The sequence below is a fragment of the Canis lupus genome, chromosome 2 (assembly GCF_011100685.1).
Source record: "Canis lupus familiaris isolate Mischka breed German Shepherd chromosome 2, alternate assembly UU_Cfam_GSD_1.0, whole genome shotgun sequence".
Classification (NCBI taxonomy): domain Eukaryota; kingdom Metazoa; phylum Chordata; class Mammalia; order Carnivora; family Canidae; genus Canis; species Canis lupus.
The window spans coordinates 50,613,213-50,638,831 of NC_049223.1; the positions used below are offsets into that span (position 1 = coordinate 50,613,213).

The 25,619-nt window shown below is 35.4% G+C and overlaps 2 protein-coding genes across 12 annotated transcripts in view; one reads left to right on the plus strand and one right to left on the minus strand.

Annotated features, from left to right (window-relative positions):
* Positions 1-19,192, plus strand: part of TRAPPC13 (trafficking protein particle complex 13) — a 38,971-nt gene extending 19,779 nt beyond the window's left edge. Inside the window, exons 5-13 of one of the 7 annotated variants that reach the window (XM_038530742.1) lie at positions 1,029-1,156; positions 4,219-4,291; positions 5,819-5,863; positions 9,640-9,657; positions 11,587-11,720; positions 13,016-13,214; positions 14,730-14,830; positions 17,084-17,234; positions 17,354-19,192. In XM_038530742.1, the coding sequence (XP_038386670.1) occupies positions 1,029-1,156; positions 4,219-4,291; positions 5,819-5,863; positions 9,640-9,657; positions 11,587-11,720; positions 13,016-13,214; positions 14,730-14,830; positions 17,084-17,234; positions 17,354-17,461 (957 nt within the window). In that variant the 3' untranslated portion in view covers positions 17,462-19,192. Of the gene's footprint in view, positions 1-1,028; positions 1,157-4,218; positions 4,292-5,818; positions 5,864-9,639; positions 9,658-11,586; positions 11,721-13,015; positions 13,215-14,729; positions 14,831-17,083 lie in introns of all 7 variants that reach the window. The other 6 variants (XM_038530743.1, XM_038530744.1, XM_038530745.1 and 3 more) reach the window with 6 other exon arrangements.
* SGTB (small glutamine rich tetratricopeptide repeat containing beta) overlaps positions 17,038-25,619 on the minus strand; it is a 47,430-nt gene continuing 38,848 nt past the window's right edge. For 2 of the 5 annotated variants that reach the window (XM_038530746.1, XM_038530747.1), the window contains 3 exons: positions 24,063-24,100; positions 23,749-23,832; positions 19,048-22,474 (listed from right to left, as the gene is read on the minus strand). In XM_038530746.1, the coding sequence (XP_038386674.1) occupies positions 22,363-22,474; positions 23,749-23,832; positions 24,063-24,100 (234 nt within the window). In that variant the 3' untranslated portion in view covers positions 19,048-22,362. Of the gene's footprint in view, positions 17,542-19,047; positions 22,475-23,748; positions 23,833-24,062; positions 24,101-25,619 lie in introns of those variants that run through there. The other 3 variants (XR_005355611.1, XR_005355612.1, XR_005355610.1) reach the window with 3 other exon arrangements.

Sequence of the window (25,619 nt, forward strand, 5' to 3'; positions counted from 1 at the left end):
TACTTCAGCTCTCAAAACTTTAATTTTTTACAACTCTCGGAATTTTGGAATCAAAGAAGAGAGACCGTGAATCTGTACTTTTTAAATTCTCTTACTGTCAGCTTAGTGTCATTTTTGAGAATAAAAATGCTTATATAATCTACCATGTTTAACTGGAAACCAATAGCGTTTGTTTGTTTTTTAACTGAAAAAAAATTCACTATATTAGAGATTAAGGGAGGATGCCATTTATGACAATCACAGAAATGTTCAAAAAGAAACAAAAAGGGAATACAATAGAAAGCAACTGGTTGTTATTTTAGAGAAGGTGGTCCTCTCTTTGTTGGTGACTTTAATGCTGATTTCTAGTTCTATAAATAACATCTAATACTGTTTTTGAATAGTTATTTAACTTTTAGTGTTAGATAGTAGCACATGTGTACTCATCTACCTATATTTGTTTCTGGAATATCCATTTATATATATGTTTTAAAACTGTATATTCATATTGATAACTCAGGTTCCAGCTCAACACTAAAGGTTTCATTGCAGCCTTCTCTGTTCCCTTACTTGCACCATTTTTTTCTCTAAGGATAAGAAACTTCTCTCTTGTTATCCATATTTTTTTGTTTAGTCCTAGTATACACATAACAGTTGCAGAATTGCTAATCCATACCCCTGTGAACAGGCACACGTAATAGAGTACCAAGTTCACATACTATTCTTTTTGTCTCTAGCTTTTGTTTGCCATACTTACTTAGGTTAGTTCTTTTTTTCCCATCCCTCTCTTCCACTGTGGTTGTGTTCATTTGGTACTGTTTATATTCCATTACCTATTCCCCCTACTTCCTGGCTGATTTTATTTATTTAATTTGGAGTGGATGTATGAACCATCAACGTGGTTCTAGGCTTCATAGTTGTATAGAAAGATTGACACCAAGAAGTGTTGCTACTCATCAACCCTACTTCCTTGTTCCTGCTCTACAGGTGTAGCCACACCCTGTAGCTACCCAGTCTCATACAGATTTTTTTTTTAACTTTTTTTCAAGGCTGATCTTCAGACAAGTTCTCAGCGTTTAAATCTTTCAGCTTCCAATGCCGCAGTGGCTGAACTTAAACCTGATTGTTGTATTGATGATGTCATACACCATGAAGTAAAGGAAATTGGAACACACATGTAAGGATTAAATGATACTAGTTCTTTTACTTACGTATGCCTTTATTTGAACTTTTTGTGTTCTGTCCATTTAACATCAAGCCTAAAAACCTACCAAAGAAGGAATTTAATGTCCCAGGTTTACATGCTTATCACAAATAAACTTTAAACAAAATGTTTGTTTTGTAAGGAAAAAATATTAATTTATTATTTTCATTTATTTCTGTTTTCATGTTAGCATCTATAGATGGTCTTATCCAAAAAATAAAAAAACATGCAAGTGTTCAGAACCCAGCTTCCACTCTGATTGAAAGTTAGGTTCATTATTTTTGAAATACTGGCAACTGACATTAATAACATTTATTTTTTAAATTACAGCTTTTCAGTTCTGTATTTAACTGTGTATATACACTCTACCCTGAGAATTCAGAAATATAGAACCAAAGTAAGACAAGCTATGAGAAAAACAAACAAACAAACAAAACCCTCAAATTCTATATTCCTGGCCTATGTATGTCTTTGAATGTGAATGCTCTATTTTTCTTTGAGAGGCAAATATGAAAATTTTAGCCATCGAAAGTAATTTTAGACTTCATCTGCCTTACCATCCACACACACAGTCAATTTACAAAGTCCTTTTAGTTCTTGCTAACTATATGTCATTATCCCCCCTTCTTCATCTCCACTTATGTCACCATTTTTGCCTCTCTTCCTTGACTTAAGTATATAATATTAGCTATTAATCAGTTCATTTTGGTGACAACTCTTCTGTAAGCACTTCTTAGCATATATTCTGTTGTTGGCATAAGCTTCGGAGGCAAAATTTAAAGAGTTCAAATTTCAGCTTCATCATTTATTACTACATGGTCTTGGATAAGTCACTCAACTCCTCAGTGACCTACCACTTCCCTTAGAAAATTCTGACTGTATTGGCTTTAGGAAGCTCTCTAGAACTAATCCTAACCAGTCACTCTAGTTCTTAACCTTTTCTCACTTCTCCCTTCTTATATTGAGGCATATTGGAAGTCTCTTTCTTTTGCACTCCTCTATGCCTTGAAATATATTCTCCCCTTCTTAAGGAATGAATGCCTGTGTTCTTTTGTTTAGCTTACTTCCACTTCTCCAAGTCTCAGATTCACCATGACTGCTCAAAGAGGTTTCCTGACCTCCTAAACTAAATACCCCTTTTAATGTATTCTATAGCATCGACAACTTGTAATTTTTTTGGTCTTCTACTTAAAATTAATTACATAGTGCCTGTCCTTTCCATTAGGTATGAGTTCCAGGGCAGCCGGGTAGCGCAGCAGTTTAGCGCCACCATTGGCCTGGGACCTGATCCTGGAGACCAGGCATCGAGTCCTGCGTTGGGCTCCCTGCATGGAGCCTGCTTATCTCTCTGCCTGTGTCTCTGCCTCTCTCTTAAAAGAAAAAATAGTGTATGAGTTCCATGAAGTCAGCTCTGTCCCCCTTACCCCACAGTCTAACAGAGAATTGTTATTTCTTTTTTTTTTTTTTTATAAAAATTTTTTTTAATTTTATATTTTTTACAGATTTTTATAATTGGGGCACCTGGGTGGCTCAGTGGCTGAGCATCTGCCTTTGATCAGGTCATGATCCTGGGGTCCTGGGATCGAGTCCTACATCAGGCTCCCTGTGGATTTTTAAAAATATAAATAATTTAAAAATAAAACATTTAAAAATAAATAAATGGAGGATTTTACACATTTAATACACTTCAATAAACAATAAATTTTTAGTAAAATTTAACAAATGTAAAAATTAAAATAAAAATCTATTTTTTTTAAGATTTTATTTATTTATTCATGAGAGACACAGAGAGAGGCAGAGACACAGGCAGAAGGAGAAGCAGGCTTCATGCAGGAAGCCCAGTGTGGGACTCAATCCATGGACTCCGGGATCATGCCCTAGCCAAAGGCAGACAGAGGCTTAACTAACTACTGAGCCACCCAGGCATCCCTGAAAACATTATTTTTGAGAATTTTTTTTAAGATTTTATTTATTCATGAGAGGCACAGAGAGAGAGAGAGAGAGGCAGAGACACAGGCAGAGGGAGAAGCGGGCTCCATGCAGGGAGCCCAATGTAGGACTCTATCTGGGGTCTCCAGGATCACAACCTGGGCTGAAGGTGGTGCTAAACCACTGAGCCACTGGGGCTGCCCCAAGATATTTTTATCTTACATCCTTGAGCCATATATTTTAATTTGATTATGCTACTGTTGGATTTTAGATTATTTCTAGTCTCCCACTATTCTAAGTAGCAGAGTGATGAACGCCTTAGTATTTCCTGTGGTAGATTGCTTGAAGCATTACTATAGGAACATATAAACATTTTTAAGACTCTTACTTAAGGCTTATTTTCTAAATCTCCTGTAACGACTAACAGTGTATAGAGAGTTCCTTTCTCTAAACCCTCATCAATCCTGGTAACACCTGTAAATAATTTTTTTTTCAAATCTTAAGAGGTAGAAAAATTGTATCTCACTATTGTATTTCTTTGACTAATTGTGAGGCTGAATATTTTCACATTTTTGTTAGCTATTTATAATATTGCAATATATCTATGTATCCTTTCCTCCTATCTTGAGAAAGCTACTAATGTTTTGCTTATGAGATTTCTGTTCATATTGTTAGAAGTATTTTGTCCCATTTTGTATTTTGCTTTTTGTTTTAACGTGTTTTTCATTTATTCAATTTATAAATTTCTAAGACTTTTCCTTTCTATTGCCTATTTATATTAAAAAGTCTTTTTCATCCAAGAATTTTTTTTAATTCATGTATTTTTCTTCTAGTTTATATGAACTTACTTTGTACATTCAGCTATTTGGTTATTCTGGGATTTGTTTTGGAATATATTTCACCATGATATATGGCTAATCAGAGCTTTCTTGTTCATGGAATTCTTCTCCACTGAACCTCATTTTTTCCTACTGTGGACTCATTTGGCTATATTTTCACATCTTTGGTAGTCATATTTTCCAAATTTGTGAGTAGAATTGAAGTATTTTAGATTTATTATTTAAAAATAAAATTGAAGATGATTCAGAGATATCTTTCTATTTCAGCTTGGTGTGTGCAGTGAGCTATACAACTCAGGGTGGAGAAAAAATGTATTTTAGAAAATTCTTCAAATTTCAGGTATTGAATATGACAATGTAAATAGTTTTTAGATGACTTTTTTCCCCCTCTATGAAGTTATTCCTATTTATCTGCAGTGAAAACAGGCTCCAAATAAAGCAAATAGCTTCATATGTCTGGATTTGTCATATTATATTACAAGAAATCTAAAGTCAGACTAAATAAAGCACTATCATTGTCAGTATAATATTTAACTTGAAGATTATTATTTTTTGTCAGTAATGTCTATACCCAATGAGGGCCTCAAACTCATGACCTCAAGATCAAAAGTTGTACACTCTTCTGAGTCAGCCAGACACCCCTCACTTAAAGATTCTTATCCATAAAAAATTGTGCTGTTTTTATGCCATGTCAAAGCACAGAAGAATATAAAAGAGAGTTAAAATGAGTGTGAAGTCCAGATAAATTAAAATAAATCGTATCAAATTTCTAAAGAAATATTTAAATGAGAGATTATTGCCTTGGGACTAGTGGACCAAGCTTCCTTCCGGGATTCCATGAGGAACCAAAATTGTAGGTAGAGTTTTGTGTTTATACGCAATTTTAACTCCATGATTAAAAACAGTTAAAAACCACTGGTTTAACCCAGTAAGTGGGTGCAAGAAGGGATGAGATGACTGTATATAACTCTCTACATTATATCGAGATAGTATGCTATATATATATTTTTCATACCTCTGTTTTTAAGTGGAAGAAAAAGTACTATCAGTAAGAATAATAAACCAATGTAAATAAATGTACCCAGAATTATTATGGGTCACTTGGCTGGCTCATTAGGTGGAGCATGTGAGTCTTGATCTTGGAGTCTTGAGTTCAAGCCCCATGGTGGCCATAGAGATTACTTGGAAAAATAAAATTTTCTAAGAAAGGGAAAACTTCTGCTATTGCTTTGCTCTATCACTTATTTAAGATTTTGCGTGCCTTTTAAAAGAAAAAAATTTTATCTGCTTATTTTAATGAACATTTTGTGAAACATATAGAGAAAAATACATAAAATACATGTATTCAATTTAGCAAAATATTATGAAGTAAATACACATGTAACTCATGTAACTGTCATCCAATCAAGAAATGATGGTTGTCTTTTAAAAATGTATTTGGGGGATCCCTGGGTGGCGCAGCGGTTTGGCGCCTGCCTTTGGCCCAGGGCGCGATCCTGGAGACCCGGGATCGAATCCCACGTCGGGCTCCCGGTGCATGGAGCCTGCTTCTCCCTCTGCCTATGTCTCTGCCTCTCTCTCTCTCTCTCTGTGACTATCATAAATAAATAAAAATTAAAAAAAAATAAAAAAAAATAAAAAAGAATGATACTTTAAAAAAAATAAAAAAAAATAAAAATGTATTTGGGATTGTTTGGGGGGTTTTTTGTTTTTTGTTTTGCAAAAACTATTGCATACCTATTAAAAAAGTTTTTTACAATTACAATTGGAAAATGCCTTTGACAGATTTAAGCCCTATGATTTAAAACAAACAAAAATAAATGATCAAATGAGAATCTCTTCTGATTGTTATGCTTTATTCAACTAGGTTCTCAAACCATTGGATGTGAAAACCAAATTTTATAATGCAGAGGTAAGTGTTGGGCACTTAATGGGAATTGAGATTAAACAGTAAGATCTTACTTGACTAATATTCTAATGTACTGCATTTCATTTCATGTTAAAGTAAATTGCCCATAGGATTATGAATTACTTGTGAAAAATGAACCTAATGTCCAATCAAAAGAGAATCATTTCATTATAGATCTTTTAATCTGCTGTTTTTAAATTACATAGAATCAATATATCTTAAATTTTATTCTTGTTAATTTCATGAGGCTTTCACCTCCTTTCATTAAATGATTGCCCAAAACATCCTTTAATGTTTATTGTTACTGTCTAAAAACATTAGCAATCTATTAAATATCTACAGTGTGATTCTGACACCATAAAAATTGAAGTAGTCATTCTAACCCTGCAAAAATGATTTAATATTCTTGGAAAATATTGACAAATACAGCTCAGCAAATTAAATTCTTTGTGCTGGGAAATCAGTGTGTCAGCTGCAGTTTGGTAATTAAGTTCGGTGAATGGCTTAAAATACTTTTTGGGAGAAACAAGTTTGGCAAAAATACAGAAATATGGTAACTTTCAGAATAGAAGATAATCTGTCTTCTATCTGAGCAAAAGAGATAAAATAGACTTTGCCGTAGGATAAAGGTTTTATTGTTTGAATTTCTTTTTAAAGATTCTATATTAAAAAAATAAAAATAAATTAAAATTCTACTTTATTTTGGCTTCCTGAGTTCCAGAAAAAACAGATTTCCAAATGGGCCCCTTAACCCTTCAAAAAATTTGTCTTTCATACAGTTAAGTTGTTAAATTTAAAATTTCACATTTTATTAAAATGTTAGTTCCAAAGTATTAAATTGCAGTATTTTGAAATGAAAATTATGTCTTTATTACCCTTAACCAAATGATCAGAAATTTGTAGTCACATGTCAAATTTGGTATGTATTTTTACCATCAGCATCTGAGTTTTTATTCAATATGAAGTTTGTACTACAGCAGGGCTTACCAAGAGATGTCTAGGATAAGGAATCTGACCTGTGGTAGAGCCCAATTAGATGAAAAGAAACAAGTATATAAAATAATAAAACTACCTAGTATATATATATATATATACATATATATATATATAGCGAATCTAAAGTGAATGATATAAAAAGATGTGCTATAGGAAGTCTGGAGTTGAGATATTACAGTAGTCTTCAGAGAAGATGAGAAGGGGAACTGGAGCAGAGTCTGGAAATAATAGATGTTGGAAACATAAAAGTGTCAAAGCAGTGAAGGCATTCCAAGCAGAATTATAAGTGCACAAGGAATATTGAGTCTGTAAGTGAAGAATATACATATTTCATGGGGGGATAGTCTCATCAAGGAGATTCCTTAGATGTTTAAAGAGTTAACATTTCTTTTCAGGGGATAGGAGAGTTGCCACACTACATATGTGTTCTGCTTTTTTTGTTTTACTAGAATACTTTTAATTATGATTATTTAGCTTATTGAATTTTAAGTGGTCTTTTTTTTTAAAGACTTATTTATTTATGATAGACATAGAGAGAGAGAGAGGCAGAGACACAGGAGGAGGGAGAGGCAGGCTCCATGCTGGGAGCCCGATGTGGGACTCGATCCCGGGACTCCAGGATCACGCCCTGGGCCAAAGGCAGGCACTAAACCGCTGAGCCACCCAGGGATCCCTAAGTGGTCTTTTTTTTAAAGATTTTATTTATTTATTCATGAGAGACAGAGAGAGAGAGGCAGAGACACAGGCAGAGGGAGAAGCAGGCTCCATGCAGAGAGCCCGACATGGGACTCAATCCTGGGTCTCCAGGATCACACCCCAGGCTGAAGTAAATACACATGTAACTCGTAACTGTTGTCGCTGAAGGCGGCGCTAAACCACTGAGCCACCCAGGTGCCCTAAGTGATCTTAATGTATCATTTTGCTAGGAAAGATTTCATCCATAGCATGAGGGAAGACAGATAACTAGTGTTAGAATACATACATTTGAAAATTAGAAACAAATAGGGCTGTATGTGTGGGTCTCTTTTCTTATAATTGGCTCTTAGGAAGACACATATTAAACTATTTTAGGTCTTTCTCTGCTGCAACTGTAGTGGTCTGTTAAGATACTTGTCAAATAGTTCTATAATACTAATATTTAGAATGATTCCTACAGTTTTTTAAAATTACTAGTTATTCCATAAATAGTATTGTAAAAGTTATATACTCCCCAAAAAGGAAGGGGAAAATCCCCACAATTGCACCACACCAAATAGTAATGGGCTTTTTATTAATTCATATTCTCTTTCAGTTTTTACTCACTTATGTTCAGTATTGTTTTTATAATCATAGTAACACAGTTTGCTGCCTTTTTCAGTTAGCATTATATGTAAACATAATCTGAAATCGTTGCCAACAAATGTCAGCTAAAAAAATTTTAGTGAAATTCTGAACCTTTGAAAATGGAGATTTCTTTAACAACCAAGAGTGAACAAATAGTTTTAGAACAATATCTCTAAGATATTGATTACCTTATTAGGCAAATACTATTCGGCCTAGCACAAAGCAGATTCTCTTGACCCCAACTAGAAAATTAAGGTAACTTGTAGGAGTTTGTAAACAAACTGATATCAGTAGGTGATATTTATTATTCTATGCCATAGTTCTTACTCATTGACTTTTATCAGCCCCACATTTGTCTCAAATGAGAAATTTTTCTATTTATGAGAAACTTTGTTGAAGTCTTCTAAAATAGGAAGATTGGTGACATTAGCAACTAGGATTCAAACATTGGGTCACCTGATAGGGATAGAGCTCCATGCCAGGTACTAAAGAGGGGCGCCTGGGTGGCTCAGTGGTTGAGCATCTGCCTTTGGCTCAGGTCGTGATCCCAGGGTCCCGAGATTGAGTCCCACATTGGGCTCCCTCCAAGGAGCCTGCTTCTTCCTCTGCCTATGTCTCTGCCTCTCTCTGTGTGTGTCTCCCATGAATAAATAAACAAGATCTTTAAAAAAAAAAAAGAGAGATAAATAAAGAAAACTGGACATCCTCCCAATCCTCAGGGTACTTAAATCTAGTGGAGGAGACAAACATTACAAAATTGCAGTGTAAGCACCACCCCCTAGATCATAAAGTGTATTTAGACTCTGGGAAGAAAGAGGTGTGAAAAAGTATTTTTAGCAGTGGGTTGGACAAAAGAAGCAACATTTTAGATGAGCCTTGATAAATAAGTAGCCTTAGAAATATATATGAAAAAAAAAGATGAACTATAAAATATATTAAAAGAATAAATTCTCAGTTGCCTGATGTGGTCTAGCCCAGCATTTCCTCAAGTGTAATGCATGGAACTCTAAACACAGAAGATGCTCCTTGAAAAAATGCTTCCATTATTAGATAAATTAAGGAGAAGCTGTACAGTGTGTATTACTCTGATTGTGGAGGGTAGTGTATAACCATCCTAAGTATCCATGAAGAATTACAGTGTAGGTAAAGAATTATAGAACTTGAAAGGCGCATGGGGTATACCTTTCTTGCCCAAATGTGTCCTTGAATATTTGCTCCTGTTTAAATATTCACCTGTAGTGTTCTTCTCTATTCATTTAACCATAGCAGTTTCACCTTTTTAGAAAAATGATTTGTCATATTCCTTTGTACTTTCTGTTTACTTCCTTGTTTTACTAATGCTGTCTTGTTTAGTAAATTAAAAAAAATGCAGAAATGCATTTTATTTTAAAGTTAGTTATTCTTTTTCTTTAACATTTAATTCTGATTTTTCTAATTTTTCTTTTTTATTTTTCCATTAGAGTGACCTCAGTTCTGTGGTAATTTGATTTTTTATTATAAATTTATATGCTTTTCTTACTTACCACTTTTTGACTCTGCCTAATTAATCTCTCTTTACAAAACATAGTGGAAAAACAAAGTTAGTTGTGAATACCACTTGTGTGACTTTAAAAGATGTTTCTAATTTGTACTTTTTATATTATATTGATTGTTTTATTCTCTGGGAAAAAAAATTAGATTGAAGATTAAATTGTCATATTGAAACAATTATGCACTCATTTTTATTGTTTTTCCTTTGGGTGTTTTTTAAAAGAGGCATGTTAACCTTATTTAAAATAGCCTTGGGATTTTCAACATCTTAACATAAGATTCTTTACCATCCTTTAATTCTTTGAGGCAAACTCTCTAGTTGAAATTTATCTTAAAATGCACAGTGGTTTTAGTTTTATGTTTGGGTAAAGTAAACATCAAAAGAACCTCAGATGTTCCCAAGTTGGCTAAAGTCATATTTTCAAGTTTCTATTTAATATAAGCAGCATTTGCTTATAATAACATGACTTGCATAATAACAACATCTTAATGTTGTAGCACAGAATTCTTAATTTTTCAAGTGTCAAATTACTTTGTACTAACTGTTCAAACTAACTTAATTTTCCATTATGCTGCTTGTTTTTCTTTCATTTTATCTAAGCTTTTCCTAAACGTAAGCAGAAAATTGCATTTTTAAATTTGAAATGTGGGCCTGTGGTTATTTTTTTTTTTAAAGCAATGGATTGATGGGATATATTTACCTTTTTTTTTTTAAGAAAATGTAACAGAACAATGCCTTTAAGTGGCAATTATTTTAAACTGATAAATCACTGTATTTCTATTTTCATTTGAGCACATGTGCCAAGACCTAAACAATCTGTTTTAGATAATATATTACACTAAACTTCATTATTACAATTTTGCAAATGATTTCCATTTTCCTAGATTTTATATTAACTGCCAAATTTTGGGGGTCATAGTTTATATTTTTTTATTTCTGTATATGACTCTGAAACGTTTTATTTACTGAATTGAATATCCTTAATGTGTTATTTTTTAGATAAGTCGATTTCAAAAATGAACCAAGTTCTATTCTTCAGTTATATAAACACACAAAAAGAGACAAATCACATAAAAAGAAGGATGTTTAGTATAAATAATCTAAATTTTAATCCCTAAATTTAGAAAATAAAAATTTTATAAAACTACATATTTAAATTACCCCTTCATTACAATATTGCCAAACAGCATTAGTTTTCAAATCTTTCTCTAAGGCTACAGAATACCTTATGTTTGATTTGGAAGCTCCATGATTATCAAGTATAATTTACATACTTTTTTTAACCCTAAATATATATTTAAGATGAACCAAGAAATTGCAAATGACCACTAACAAATTGCTTTAAATAAAAAGTTAAATCCTATAAGATTATAAAATATATTGATTATTCACTGTACTGGTGGCTTCTATACTTTCTAAATTGAAATAATATGACCATTAGAAACCATATTATGATGGAATATTATAATGAAGATCTAATTATATTAACATACCACTGAAATGATAGGTACATAGGTATATTTATACTACTAAATGACATTTTAACGTTTAGAAACCTACTCAAAGATTTAGGATATCTGTGAATGAAATTCCAGTTAAATAACTAGTTTTGGATGTTGATACAAAAACTGTTATAGTTATCCCCCATCCATTGTTTGACAAATTATCAGTTAACTAACACTTGACTTTGCCCCTGTTAATTACATTAGGATGAGAGATTTCTTTTCTTGCATTAATTATGATAACTTTGATTTGCAGGCATGAACTAATCACATTTGTGGTTAATATTTTTTCTTCGTATAGATCAGATATTTTTGTTGAGGTAAATATTTTAAATACCATTACACTTTGGTGGATATTTTTTTCATATCCTCAGACTGATGAAGTATTTCTCGAAGCCCAGATTCAGAATATTACAACCTCGCCCATGTTTATGGAGAAAGTTTCATTGGAACCATCTATAATGTACAATGTAGCAGAATTAAACTCAGTCAGCCAAGCTGGAGAATGGTAAATATGAATTATGAAGTGTTTGTTTTCAAGTATGTGAACTCTTCTAACATTTGTTACTCTTGGATGGTTTGTAATTTGTATTTTAATTAAGAGACTTTATTTTTCCCAGGGAAGTTTTATGTGCATAGAAAAATTGATCAGAAAGCACAGAGTTCCTCACATGTCTCCCCCTACTCATAGTTCCCCTATTACTTACATCTTGTTTTAATGTGGCACATTTGTTAGAGTTGATTAACCAGTATTAATACTTTTATTCATTACAGTTCATAGTTTACATTCGGGGTTTACTCTTTCTGTCCTACCTTTTGTGGATTTTGACAAATGCAGTGACATGTAACCACCTTTTTACTCTCTTATACCAAATAGTCCCAATGCCCCAAAATCTCCTGTGCTTCACCCATTCTTCCCTCCACATAAAAATATAATAAAGATCCTAACCATTTGCATTTTATATTTTACTTTTTGAAGCACTTAGTCTTTTAATTTCTAGAATAATTCAGAGACATAAATCTGAAACTGTTCAACCTTTCCTGCAAATGGTAAAACTGAGGCATAGGAAGGAATGATGGAGAGGTTAGAAAGGATAAAGATGAAGGGTGAGCTTTAAGAATAATCTGTCAACATTAAAAGGAGTGAGCATAGGAATAGATCTAGTGTTGGTTTTTTGTTTTGTTTTGCAGAAATGAAATACGTATGTCTTTTTGTAGGTTATTTTAAAAAGGAAGAATAAATATAAAGTTGATGTTAATAAGGATAAAAAGGCAATATCTGGAAAATACCTGATTTTATTCACCAAGAACGAAACATTTACCTTTTATTATGATGGTTCAATTCAGTAAAGTTTGTAGCCTTCTATATCCCCACTAAAGAAAACAGTAACTTTCCATTCTTTCTCTGATCTTTTATTTTTAAAATGATCATGTCATTTATAATGGTATGTTTTTTCTTCTAGATGACTTTCTTTAGTAATTACAGAGAACCGGGACAGGATACTTTGGGTTTGATTGCTATTGCATTTTTTCAGTTAACTGATACATATCCAGTATTTTAGGTAATATATTGCATTCTATTATAAAGAACCTAAAGATTTTCCATATCATCTAAAAAATTCAAAGAAAATAAATCCTCTCAGTTCTGTCATTTTTCATTTGTGTTGAAACCACTGAACTGTTCTATTTAAGATATTTGGATGGTAAATCTCAGTTCCTGTCCAAAGGAATAGTCACAGCCATGGTTTTTCTTTTAAAAGACTCTAGAGAATTTTCTCTCTCTCTTCTCTCCACCCCTCTCAGTGTAACTACATTTGGGTCAAGAGCATATTTGCAGCCAATGGATACACGCCAGTATTTGTACTGCCTAAAACCCAAGAAAGAGTTTGCAGAAAAAGCAGGCATCATTAAAGGAGTAACAGTAATTGGAAAATTGGATATAGTGTGGAAAACAAATCTAGGTGAAAGGGGAAGATTACAGACCAGCCAACTTCAGCGAATGGTGAGTCTAGAGAAAACATTTGAGGGGGTTTTGGTGTGCGAGGGGCAGATGGTTAGGACAGCTTAAATTTTCCTAGGTGCATCACTAAAAATCAGCAGTATAAGAAGCGCTAATATTACCAGTGAGTAAGAGATAAAAGACTAATAATTTTACTGATCTCTTGGTAGAAACTCGGTATTATGATAAATGAAAAATGTTCGAATGTTTGATCCATAATACATGGTTTGTTACTCTTACCAAATGGAAATTAAACTCTAGTGCTCACCAATTTTTCCCTTCTATGATATTTCATGCTCTCTGTTCATCTGACTTCTATTACATTAAAGGATTTTTTTGCAATGCCCTGAAACTCTTAGACTTAAATTCACCAACTTAGCTCATACTTTTTCTTTCTTTTTTTTTTTTTTTTTTTAAGATTTTATTTATTCATGAGAGACACACGGAGAGAGAGAGAGGCAGTGACATAGGCAGAGGGAGAAGCAGGCGTGATGTGGGACCCTGGGACCTCGGGATCACGACCTTAGCCAAAGGCAGACACTAACCACAGAGCCACCCAGGTGCCCCTAGTTCATACTTTTTTAAAGATTTTGAAAATCTGAGTTGTCTAATCAGAAAGTGAGACCCGTTAAAGTTACCTTGTAAACATTACTTGAATAATTTACCTAATTTCTGCTCTTAAAGTAGGGATGGCTTCTAGTACTCTTTCTCTTACTGGTGGGAGTATGCCCTTTGTGCTGAATATTAACTATTGTATATATATATACACACACACACATATATATGTTTTTAATTTCGCTGTGGGAAAAAAAGATTATCACTGGCCTATTTTAGTTATTTATTTTTAAGATTTTTATTTATTTGAGAAAGGGAAAGAGCATAGAGGGAAAATTAGAGGGAGAAGCAGCGTCCCCACTGAGCAGAGAGCCTGAGGCGGGGCTCAATCCCAGGACCCTAAGATCATGACCTGAGCCAAAGGCAGACACTTAATCGATTGAAACACCAGGCACCCCACTGAGCCTATTTTAAAATATAGTTGTTAGGTCTCATCTTGCCATAGAGGTTCCAAGCTTTGATGTTTCTCTGGTCTCTCCTTGCCTGAGTGTCTCATTAACGGACATGTTTGTTTTCTTGGATCTTTTCACAGCAATCTTACTCTTCCTGCTTTGGCAATAACCTTATTTAGAGTTATGTATGTATAAGCTATAGGATTTTTGGAAAGCATCCCTTTAAGATCAGACATACTGAAATGTCTTTACTATTTACCTCTGAGATTCATTTGATCTCTACTGAACATGGAATAATCATAGCAAACACAGGGTCCACAGTGCTGGTCCACAGACGATATTAGCAAAAGAAGTTAGAACGGAGAACAGTAAGAATGACTGAGAAGTATTTTCTCCAAACATGAGCTTGGAGATGCAACAACTGTTGAGTACATGGGCTAGTGTGGTACCTTTATTAAAGTGGAAAGGTTTTGTAATAGATGTATGTTAACTGTGTTGCTTTTTCTCTTAGGCTCCAGGTTATGGAGATGTTAGGTTGTCTTTGGAGGCAATCCCAGATACCGTAAACCTAGAAGAACCTTTTCATATTACCTGTAAAATAACAAACTGCAGGTAATGGCAGTGTTTGTGGATGGGTATCCTTTGCTCCTCGCCTACGTCAAAGAAATTAAAGTCTTTTGAGTATGCCGTCTTAAATTTCCTCTTGACGTAAGCCTTTTCTGATGTTGGTGTTGCATACTGTAAAGTTCTTTTGGTAGCTGTATACATTACTTATTTTTGAGGTCCTACCTTATTAGGCATTGTCTATATTTTGCTTAATTCATGAATTGCACCCTACAAGGTAGGTACTAGTTATTCACATTTTATGCAAGGGAAAGCCAACTCAGACGTTAAGTGACTTAGACAAGCAGAGAGAGCTAGAAAAGATAGGGCCAGAATTTGAAACCAGGTGTATTTGACTTCAGAGTCCATGCTCTTCTTCATCGTTCACACTTCCTCACACTTCAGATTACTAATGCATGAACTAGTACATTCTTATGAAGTAATATATTATAGATTGAAGGTAATAAGAGATTTTCCTGAACTATACTTATACCTGGATTGCAGCTTTATTATTAAGAAAATAAAAATTGGTTATGAATTTAAGACAAGGAATCAATCAATCATAGATTGGAAAATAGGGCCTTGATATAATCTAGCGATTGGGATGCAAAGAGCATAGGGCTTTGACGCCAGAAAAACAGGATTAAATTCCAGTCCTCTTGCTTCTGGTACAACTTGTATTACTACTTGGAATGTATTATTAGCTGGGGCATTTTGATAGTATTGCAGTAATAATTCCCATCCAACATGGTCTGAATGTATACTCTTTTAAAATTCCATATCTACTCCAACTTTATGATATAGGAAATACTCATCCTTGAAAATTAAAAAAAATACCTTCCTCCCTCTGAAGCTAGTGACCTATAATGCACAGTTAATCATTCCTTTTTTGTGATAGCGAATTTTTATATAGTTTTTCTTGGTGACATTCATATATATATGAATATATATATATATTGCTATAATTTTCAGTCTCTCCCTTACTACATTCTGCACTATTCAACAAAAGGGACCATATCTTACCTCGCATTGTAGATGAATTTGCCCCATCGTGGAAGCTCATTAAACAGCAACATGTGTAGGCTAAAGACCCTATGTGTATAGGTGTGCTTTGGATTTTTTGTTTATTTAAATGTTTTGAGGTGTAGCAAATCAATTAATGACCAAATGACAAACTGCTGTAAAAAATGAAGAAATTCATTTTCTTATGGTGTCTGCTTTAACTTCAGATGATTGAAGTGAATTTTCTAAAAAGCACCTATTTCTTAGACCTTTAGTTTTCTCATGTATAAAAATGGGATCCCTGTCACTACCACCACTATCACACCCACACACCCACACACCCACACGCATGCACAAAATACAGTTACTGGATTTTTGTGAAACGTCATGAGAAAATTCATGTAGTACATTTAACCTGGTCTGTGGCACACAGTGGACATTTGAAATGTTTGTTGCAGAAATAGAGACATATAAAAGCTAAAGATCATTAAATCAGTATGTCTTAAGAATCGAATTGAAATTTAAATAAGTATTTAAAATAAGGAGCCAAGGAAGAGGAAGAAAAAAAACTGAAACAGTTGAAAGTAGCCAAAAATGGTGGTAGAGCAGAGGACTGTTTTTTACTTTGAGCCTCTGGCTATTTAAAAAAAAAAAAAAAAAGAAGAAGAACAATGTGTATACTGTCATTGAAAGTTTTTTTTTTTTTTTAACATGTTGAAGCTAAACTAGTGATATCACTTATAAGCAGAAGCAGTCTTTTCCGGTGTGAACAAACCTGGATAATATTTACTTAGAAATACTGTCATTTTCTGTGTTATCTGCATGGTAAAGGAACCTAGGTTAAATAACAAAAAGACTCAGTTTATCTTTTTCTTTCCGGAAGAGTACCTGCCAGAAATAGAAAGGAAACATAGCAACAAGATTAGACACAGATGTCTGGAAGTCTCCCAGAGAAATGGCAAAGCTGTTAACAGATCAGCACCAGGGAGCCAGGATTCAATAATAGAACCAGAAGGCTTATATCCAGACAGGCAGATCAATCTCAGTGCCACTTTAAACCGTAGAAGATGCCATCTCCTTTTATTTTCCTGTTTCTATCTTAAGTGAAATAAAAATGACATTATAGCTTTTTATTTCTGATTCTGCTTTTTATTCTCCTGGATACCCTGAAAACCAATTCATTGGCACTAGTGGAAGAAATAGCACAGTACTGCTTTGTGAAAGGAACAAGATTTATTCCCGTCTTTCTGATTCCTCCAGCAGTGAAAGGACTATGGATCTGGTTTTGGAAATGTGCAATACCAATTCTATCCACTGGTGTGGCATCTCAGGAAGACAGCTCGGAAAGCTACATCCAAGTTCCTCCCTCTGCCTGGCTCTCACCCTGCTGTCTTCGGTGCAGGGACTGCAGGTGTGCTCTCTTCTCAGTAATTTCAGTATTTGGGCACGGGTAACCCAAGGTCGTTTACTGTTTCCACATTTCCCTTGGTACTTTCCCAGATATTTATGCCTTTCTCTTTCCCTCAATAGAGTGTCTCCGGCTTAAGACTAACAGACACGTTCTTAAAGAGAACGTATGAATATGATGACATCGCACAGGTCTGTGTGGTATCTTCGGCCATTAAGGTGGAGAGTTGAAGAAAACTTCCAGTGTTCTACTTTTCATGGAGTTTCACAGGACTTCCTGTGTATTGGTCACCTTTGTGAAATGATCACGTCTACAACAAAAATAAGTACCTATTATTTAAATTTCTTTCCTGCAAAAGTTAAAATATTAAATATTTGTTTTGAAAAGAACCATCTACAGATTTTATCTTGTGAATTATATTCTAAACGGACATTTGTATATTTCTTACACTCAACCTGTTACATCTTTAGATAACCATTGGACTTTGTTTCCCAAAAGCTCTATATTTGAGGCACTGTCCCTAGCAAGTATCTAGAATGGGGGGTTAGCAAACATTTTATGTAAAGGGCCAGATACTAAATATTTGTCTTAGTAGGGAATGTGGTTTGAAAATACTAAACTCTGGGGCAGCCCGGGTGGCTCAGCAGTTTAGCGCCGCCTTCAGCCCAGGGCGTGATCCTGAAGACCTGGGATCGAGTCCCACGTCAGGCTCCCTGCATGGAGCCTGCTTCTCCCTCTGCCTGTGTCTCTGCCTCTCTCTCTCTCTCTCTCTTCTCTGTGTATTCTCATGAATAAACAAATAAAATCTTAAAAAAAAAAAAAAAGACTAAACTCTGCTATTGTAGTGGGACAGCAACCCGTAGGCAAAAAGAGCACAGCAGTGTTTACAGAAGCAGGCAGCTGGCCAGATTTGGCCTGCAGGCTTTAGTTTGCTGACCTTGATCTGAAAGATAAAATTGTTTCTTAAAACTTTAGATTTTTATAATACTTTATTTAAAAATTTTCCAATTCACCCTTTTTTTCCTAACTCCTCAGCAGAAAAAGTTTAAGACAACTAGAGTAGTGCTTATGTAACCTTAATATTGCCAACACAGTGTGAGTTCTCCTAGTTGTTTTCAAGGTTATTATATTTATGTGTACCTGTGTTTGTGGTGACATATAAACACATCTAAATATCAGTTACTAACAGCAGATCAGAATTGGTTTAATTGCTTGGATTGTTGATTACTCTGTTAACTTTTAACTAAGAATCCTGTTAATTTTTTTAAAGATTTTATTCATTTATTCATGAGAGACATGGCGGGGGGGGGGGGCGGGGGGCGCTGGCAGAGACACAGGCAGAGGGAGAAGCAGGCCCCATGCAAGGAGCCCGACATGGGACTCGATCCTGGGACTCCAGGATCAGGCCCTGGACCAAAGGCAGGCGCCAAACCACTGAGCCACCCAGGGATACCCTCCTGTTAATTTTCTAAGCTAAAAAGCCCTGTGTTTTTTCACATTGAAAAATAAGCCACTTATTTTCATAAGGCATATTTAAAGGATTTCCAACTTCTGATATTTGATTTTGAACTCTAAATCATGTATAAATACTACAAAACTCTCTGTATGTAATCACAGTGATTTACTTATTCCAGGACAAAATAGTTAGAAAGTTAAAATTGTAAACAAATTTGCAACATGAATATCCTAAGCTTCAATATTTTGTAAGGAAACCAAAAGCTTATGCTGTTAAATAAAAACCTATTTTGGTAAGTCGGAATTCAAGGATGTAAATATAATTGCTTAAATGTTAGATGCATTAAGTCGAATACAAAAATTGGTTTTTCTTAAATGCATAATTATTTATTGCCATGACAAATTATTTGGTCCAAAGTGAAAGCTATATTCAGAATGAGATTTGTCCCTTAAATTGCACTAATAATGAAATATCTGTGCAAAATAAAGTGCAGTCTAAAGTTGAAGTCTGTCTTTCTTTCAGAGTAAGATTGATTAATAAGACTTTATAGCCACTGCCTTGTGTATTTCCATTGTTTTTCAAGCATCTTCTCATGACTGAACCTTCTGTTTCATTGTTCCAGATTTTAAAAGTAACATATAATGGTCACTTGATAGCTGCTATGTAATTTGATTTAATTACAAAGTCTCTTTTTGATACATATCTTCCATTCTTTAAGTAAAGGTTAGATAATGTCATCTTAGAAAGGATCTGTTTAAACCATATTATAAAAATTAGATAAACAATTTGGTACATTAAATGAAAACGTCTTCCTCATAAAAGGAACCTTTTAAGTTTCACATAGCATCATAACAGCTATAGCTAGTACAATGAAATGTAGTTAACAGAAGCCAGTCATTCCTAAACAGAATGTATACTAAATTCTAGAATTACATTCTAGTACATTGCCTTAATGTCCTCTTGTTCCAAACAAGCCAGCAAAGTATTTGGGACAGTCCTTATAATTTTAAGAGTAGCTAGCACAATCCAAATGCATACTTCCAAATGCAGATACTTGAAATGATTTGCAGTTGTGATTCCAAAATGATAAAGGTATTTGAAGAGCAAAAATGGCTTGAATAGAATGACAAATGCCTAGAATGAACTTGTTATAGGTGGTGTATCAACCAAGAAACAAACAAGAAATTTGTAATGGAAGGACTATACCAGCTCTTCACATAAAAAGGATGGCGTACCCCAACTAGAGATATTGGCAAATCAAGACATTGTTTTAAAAAGTGTTTTTTCTTATAATGCCTTTGTTTGATTTTGGTATCAGAGTAATAATAGCTAAATGCTTTGGAAAGTGTTTCCTCCTCTTCTGTTTTCTGAAAGAAATAGTGTCGAATTGATAGTATTTCTCCTGTGTTTGGTAGAATTTACCACTGAAGTCCTCTGGGCCTGAAGCTTGCTCTCCTGGAGGATGTCTATTTCTTCACTGCACTTTGGTAGTTTTTATCTTACAGGGAATTCATCTGTTTCATGTAAGTTATTCAATATATGGACCTAGAGTTGGTCATTGTATTTTCTGATTATCCTGTTAAAGTCTCGAAGGCTATGGTGCTGTCTTCTCTTTCCCTTGTGGTACTGTTGATTTGTATTTTCTCTCTTTCCAGTCAGTCACCTACAGATTTACCAATTTTATTGATCTAAAAGCAATTTAATATACAAGATAGTTTTGCTAGAAACTTTGTCTTATCACTGGAAAAGAGTAGCCTTTTTTTTTTTTTTTTTAATTAAGCAAACTCTATGCCCAATGTGGAGCCTAAACTCCTGACCCTGAGATCCAGTCACATGCTCTACCTACTAAGCCAGCCAGGCACCCCAAGAGTAGCTAATTTTTAATTGTGGATCACCTTTCACGTTTTTTTTTTTTTTTCCAGGACAGTACTAACTTTCATGCGAATAGTATTTCGTTCTGTATAACACTTAAACACTAGGAGCTGAGTTTAACCTCATGAAAAATTAAGTTGGTTTAGATGGAATACAGGAAATTTAATTCAGAAGGCCTAAAATTTAAGTCCTGCTCTTCTCTGGCCAGAACTGTAGATTCTTATGGGTCTTGTGCTCAGGCAGTTAGGAATTTGCTGGTCTGAGTAGAAATCTCTAACTTACCTTTGCTCTAAATTAGAGTCCTAAGACCTAAGTCAGAACCACCTGGTATGGTATTTAACATGGTGATTCCTAGGCCTTACTACTAAATAAAAATGGAAAGTGTGGCTGTGAAACTGCATTTTTAATGAATTCTTACAGTGAAATTACAGAACCACTGTTCTAATCTCACAAGGGGGGAAACAAAGGAAAAGTTGGTTTTTAACCTTATAGAGATACCAAGTCTTTTGAAGAGAATAGTTACAGTAAGGCCCCTCATCATCATGAGTATTACTGACTTCTTTTTATATTAATTTCTTTTTCAGCTGTCACAACACTTGTGAAATTATTGTGTTCACCCTACTTTACCAATTTCATAATTAACAAAAGAAATTCCAGTTAGAATGGTCTTTTATCACTGTAAAGACATGCCATTAATACTTAATGCCACATTTCTTCATTAACTACTATGAATTCTGATTTCAGTGAAATATTTTAAGTCCCGTTATGTTTACATTGCATCAAATTAAGATTAAGCATAAAAGCAACATGCTAAGCCAAATTACAGCAAAGGTTTACATGAACAAGCAGTGTTAGTGATAGAAGCTTTTTGTAATCCATCAAATAATTAGTGAGTTTTAAAAAAATCAGTATTTATATGCACATAATTAAATGCCACTTAGAAAATCCTTAACTTGAGGGCCAAAACAGTGGCTTATTTAAATGTAAGTATATTTGAGAGTTTCCATGGTAAAGTCACCACTGGGGAAATTGTGCTAGTTAAATTGAGTAGTTTATACAAAGGACCTAAACAGTACCATTAAGGATTTCTAAATGTATTTTATTATGTACTTAGAGTAATCGGCCATGCTAATGTTATCAAGACCAAACTGCAGGCAAGATTAGTTAAGAACTATGCAGAAAACCTGAACATCCTACCTTCACTCTGTACATTCACAGCATCTTATTTTTCTTTTCAAAACCACCCTTGCACCAAATGCTTCTTTCCACCAGCTCTGATTATTCCCTGTTACCCATCAGAACAAGCAGCATTAAAGACAGTACTGGCCCCTGTGATTTACATTCAGTCCTGATAGCACTATCAAAACGAAATCTGCACAACACATTTCTCCTCTCCAGATATGCATGCTGTTCAGTGGCCAGGATACTTCTCCTAAACCAGCATGAGAAACCTTTCTTCTTGGCCATCGCCATCTTTCAAAAACAGTTTGCTTCAGGGAATTTAGAGCTAGAGAACTCACCCATAAACAGCCCTCCTGTTCAATAAATATACTCTGCTATTAGGTCTAATATACAAATATGATGATGATTTGAAAATGGAACCCTGTCCAGTACTCTACTGGCACTCCACAGGGCTACTGACCATTCATTTACAAAGGAGTCATGTTATGTTCAAGTCTGTGGATGATAAACCTATCGTCTAGACAGATTGATTCTTTTACGTGTCTTTGTTTTGGCCACTATCTACAGCAAACACTTAAGAGCCATAATCATTTGTGCTCTGGGTTAGGGTCCCTGATCAAGTCACGAATGTTCTTCAGTACTGCTGCTGAATGATCTGCTCCGGATGTGATTTCTGAGTTGCTCTATAAGTTCAGGATTCTGTTGCTGTATCTGCTGAGCAAACTGCTGTCCCCTGTAGTAAAGAGGCAAAGTGGTATGAATTAGGGAACTTCCAGTCACATAACACCAATGCCCAGAGAACTGCAGAGGATGTGGGTATTATTCAAAGGGAACTTTTTCTATAAAAACAAGTTTTAGACTCCTGATGTTACTATCTTCCAGTAATTCCTCCATATAGCACTAGGACAGTGCAGTGTTCTTCATAAGAAACAAAACACCCACGCTAAAAAGAGACTTCCTGAAATCAGGGTGAAATCTACCCGGTTTAGTGTTTAACCACAAATAAGCAAAGGGCTGAAGAGTACATGCTTTCGTTGTCGGTGCTCAAATACAACGCAAGGAATTGCTCTTGTCATCAGGTATGCTAGGTGTCACAATCCTTCTGGTCACCTCTATGTCACCTAACATAACTGATTTCTACGAAGGCAAAAAAACAATACAAATGCCTGAGTGTGTAACCATCAACTGCAAGTGTTACACATCACTAGAATCAAGCCACTGAAAGATCACTAAAAATGCAATATTGTAAGTAGGGTTGGTTACATGGTTGCAATCACAAAAAGCACAGGGTCCTCCTGTCTTTATATAAAATTTCCAGTGGTAACATTACAGGCCAACCAAAAAATCAATTAAAAAAGCAGAGTATCGGGGATCCCTCCCTGGGTGGCGCAGCTGTTTGGTGCCTGCCTTTGGCCCAGGGCGCGATCCTGGAGACCCGGGATCGAATCCCACGTCGGGCTCCCAGTGCATAGTGCATGGAGCCTGCTTCTCCCTCTGCCTGTGTCTCTGCCTCTCTCTCTCTCTCTCTGTGTGACTATCATAAATAAATAAAGATTAAAAAAATAAAGCAGAGTATCCTAACTCGGGTGGAAGTGAAGGTAGTGTGCTCATATAATAAGATGCAAGGGGTTCCTCTGATAATGATGTGCACTGAAAAAGCTCAAATAAAATAGTTTCCTAAATTGTCGGGACATTAATGTATGGGATACCTGATTTTTAAATACATGAGTATACCTAAATTAATCCATACTGCAAGCAGATATTTGACTTTCATCTACCTCCTTGAGTAACTATTCTAATCTGCTGAAAATCTTTTGCATGGATACAGATCTGGATTCCTGCCCTCCACTCTGAAAATTCCATATTACGAACTTCTTTAGACTGAGTAACTAATGAGGCCACTGATACTAAAAGAAAAAAATGTAAAAAGAAAGCCCTGGTCCTTTCACTTTAGAGACAAGCTGTCAAATACAAACTTGTTTTTACTCTTTCTATAGTAACACTTACGCTTGGATGAGGCTAGACAGGTCAGTTAGTCCCCCAACTCCGGCAGCAGGTCCCCCGATAGCATTTGTCATCATTCCTGACATTCTAGAATAGGCAAGAGATACACACTGGGATTGGCATATAGTCTTAGCAAGCAGGGTACTGGCGAAGGAGAAGTCAGGAAAATACACCCATACTGTGTAGGAAGTCAAGGCGGATGTGCATGGCTCTAAGTTCCAAATGACTGGCATTCATCTACCATCTATCACTTATCATTTTGGAGCTGATGTGCTCCAATTAGGAGCCAGCAGGTGGGAGGGGAAAAATATACTTACAGCTGCTGAACTTGAGGGTTCTGCATTAAACTTGCTGCCTGCAATTGAAAAAATGGCATCTCCCATTAAAGGCAGTTCATAGTTACGGGTCTTTAACAAAGACTTTTTTTTAAAAAACCCAGGAATGAAGACTAAACCAGGTACATTCTAACATTCTTTAGAGTTTTTGTGTATTTTTCTTTTTTTGAGCAAGAGAACGCACACGTGTGCATGAAAGAGTGGGGAAGGGTGGAGGGGGAAAGAGAATCACAAGCAGGCTCCGCGCCCGATGCAGGGCTCAATCTCACGACCTTGAGGCCCTGACCTGAGCCGAAACCAAGAGTTGGATACTTAACCAACTGAGCCACCCAGGAGCCCCTAGCTTTAGTGTATTTTTAAAAGTGAATGGGAATGTTAAAAAAAAAAAAAAAAAAAAAAAGGAAGGACTAGGAAAAAGTGGCATTGAAAATACATTGTGAGGATAAAGAGATTACAAACATATACTAAGCTGAGGATATTGAGAGCAGTTTACTTCCTACTACTTATCAGATCAATAAAGTGAAAAGGAAAAAATAGACTTTTAAAGTATGAACAGTCTCCTATAATTGAAGGTCTACTTCAAAAGAGTAGGAGATGTGACCTTGCTCCATGGGGCTTGGTGGTTTTATTCCTCCCCTGCTTATAGTGGGAGGGAAATTACATTCATACATATATTCACTTGTAAAACTTTCTATTTTGAAACCATATCAGATTTTTTTTGCCTCAAACTGGTACTGTCCACAATGTTCGTGTAAAAATTAAGTTAATCTTTGTAGATGGTAGTTATTTTTTTTATCTACTGACCCAAATGAATCGTTGGAAAAAGCCATCGCTTGCTTTCATTGCCATAAAGAGAACTGTCTGACTTAACTTGCAAATGGTTCAGTAACTTCCCTCAAGTCTTGGGTAGGATTGGTGCCTCTGCACCAACACATGAATTCTGTGGACAAATACACAGAAAAAGCAGGATTTGTGGGTCACAAATATCATAAAGCCTTTTTGTGTCACGATCCCTTTAATCTGATTCTATAAAGCAGTTCATCCTCTTCTAGACTCTAGGACCTCAAGGAAACAGAGCAGATCCTAGGGCTTTTCTGGTCACTCTAAAGTAAGCAGTCCTCTAGTCGCCTAAAGTTACAAAATGACCTGTGGCTCAGGACTGCGCGTCTGGCTCCCTGCAGTAACCAAGTGCACGTCCGCTCTGCGCCATGGGCCTGCGTCAGGTGGGCCTGCTGCACCAGTGCGGAGGGGCGCCGTTGCCTGCTCCTCCTCACCACCGTGCTTCTGTGCCTCTCCCCACAGCTGGCCGGGCAAGAGTCCTGGCCCTCCAGGAGGGACGAGGGACAGGGGTGCAGGAAAGTTATCCGATGACTGGTACTTTCTCAGTGGTTTTCGCACTGGTGCTCTTTGGTTGTGCAAACTGTTTAAAATTACTATGGATCTCTCTTGGGGCTCTTTCTAAGGTCCTTCAGAAACTTTTCCCACCCCCACCGCTCTGGGCATTTCTCCTCTGTCCTCTGAGAAAGGGACTTTACTCTC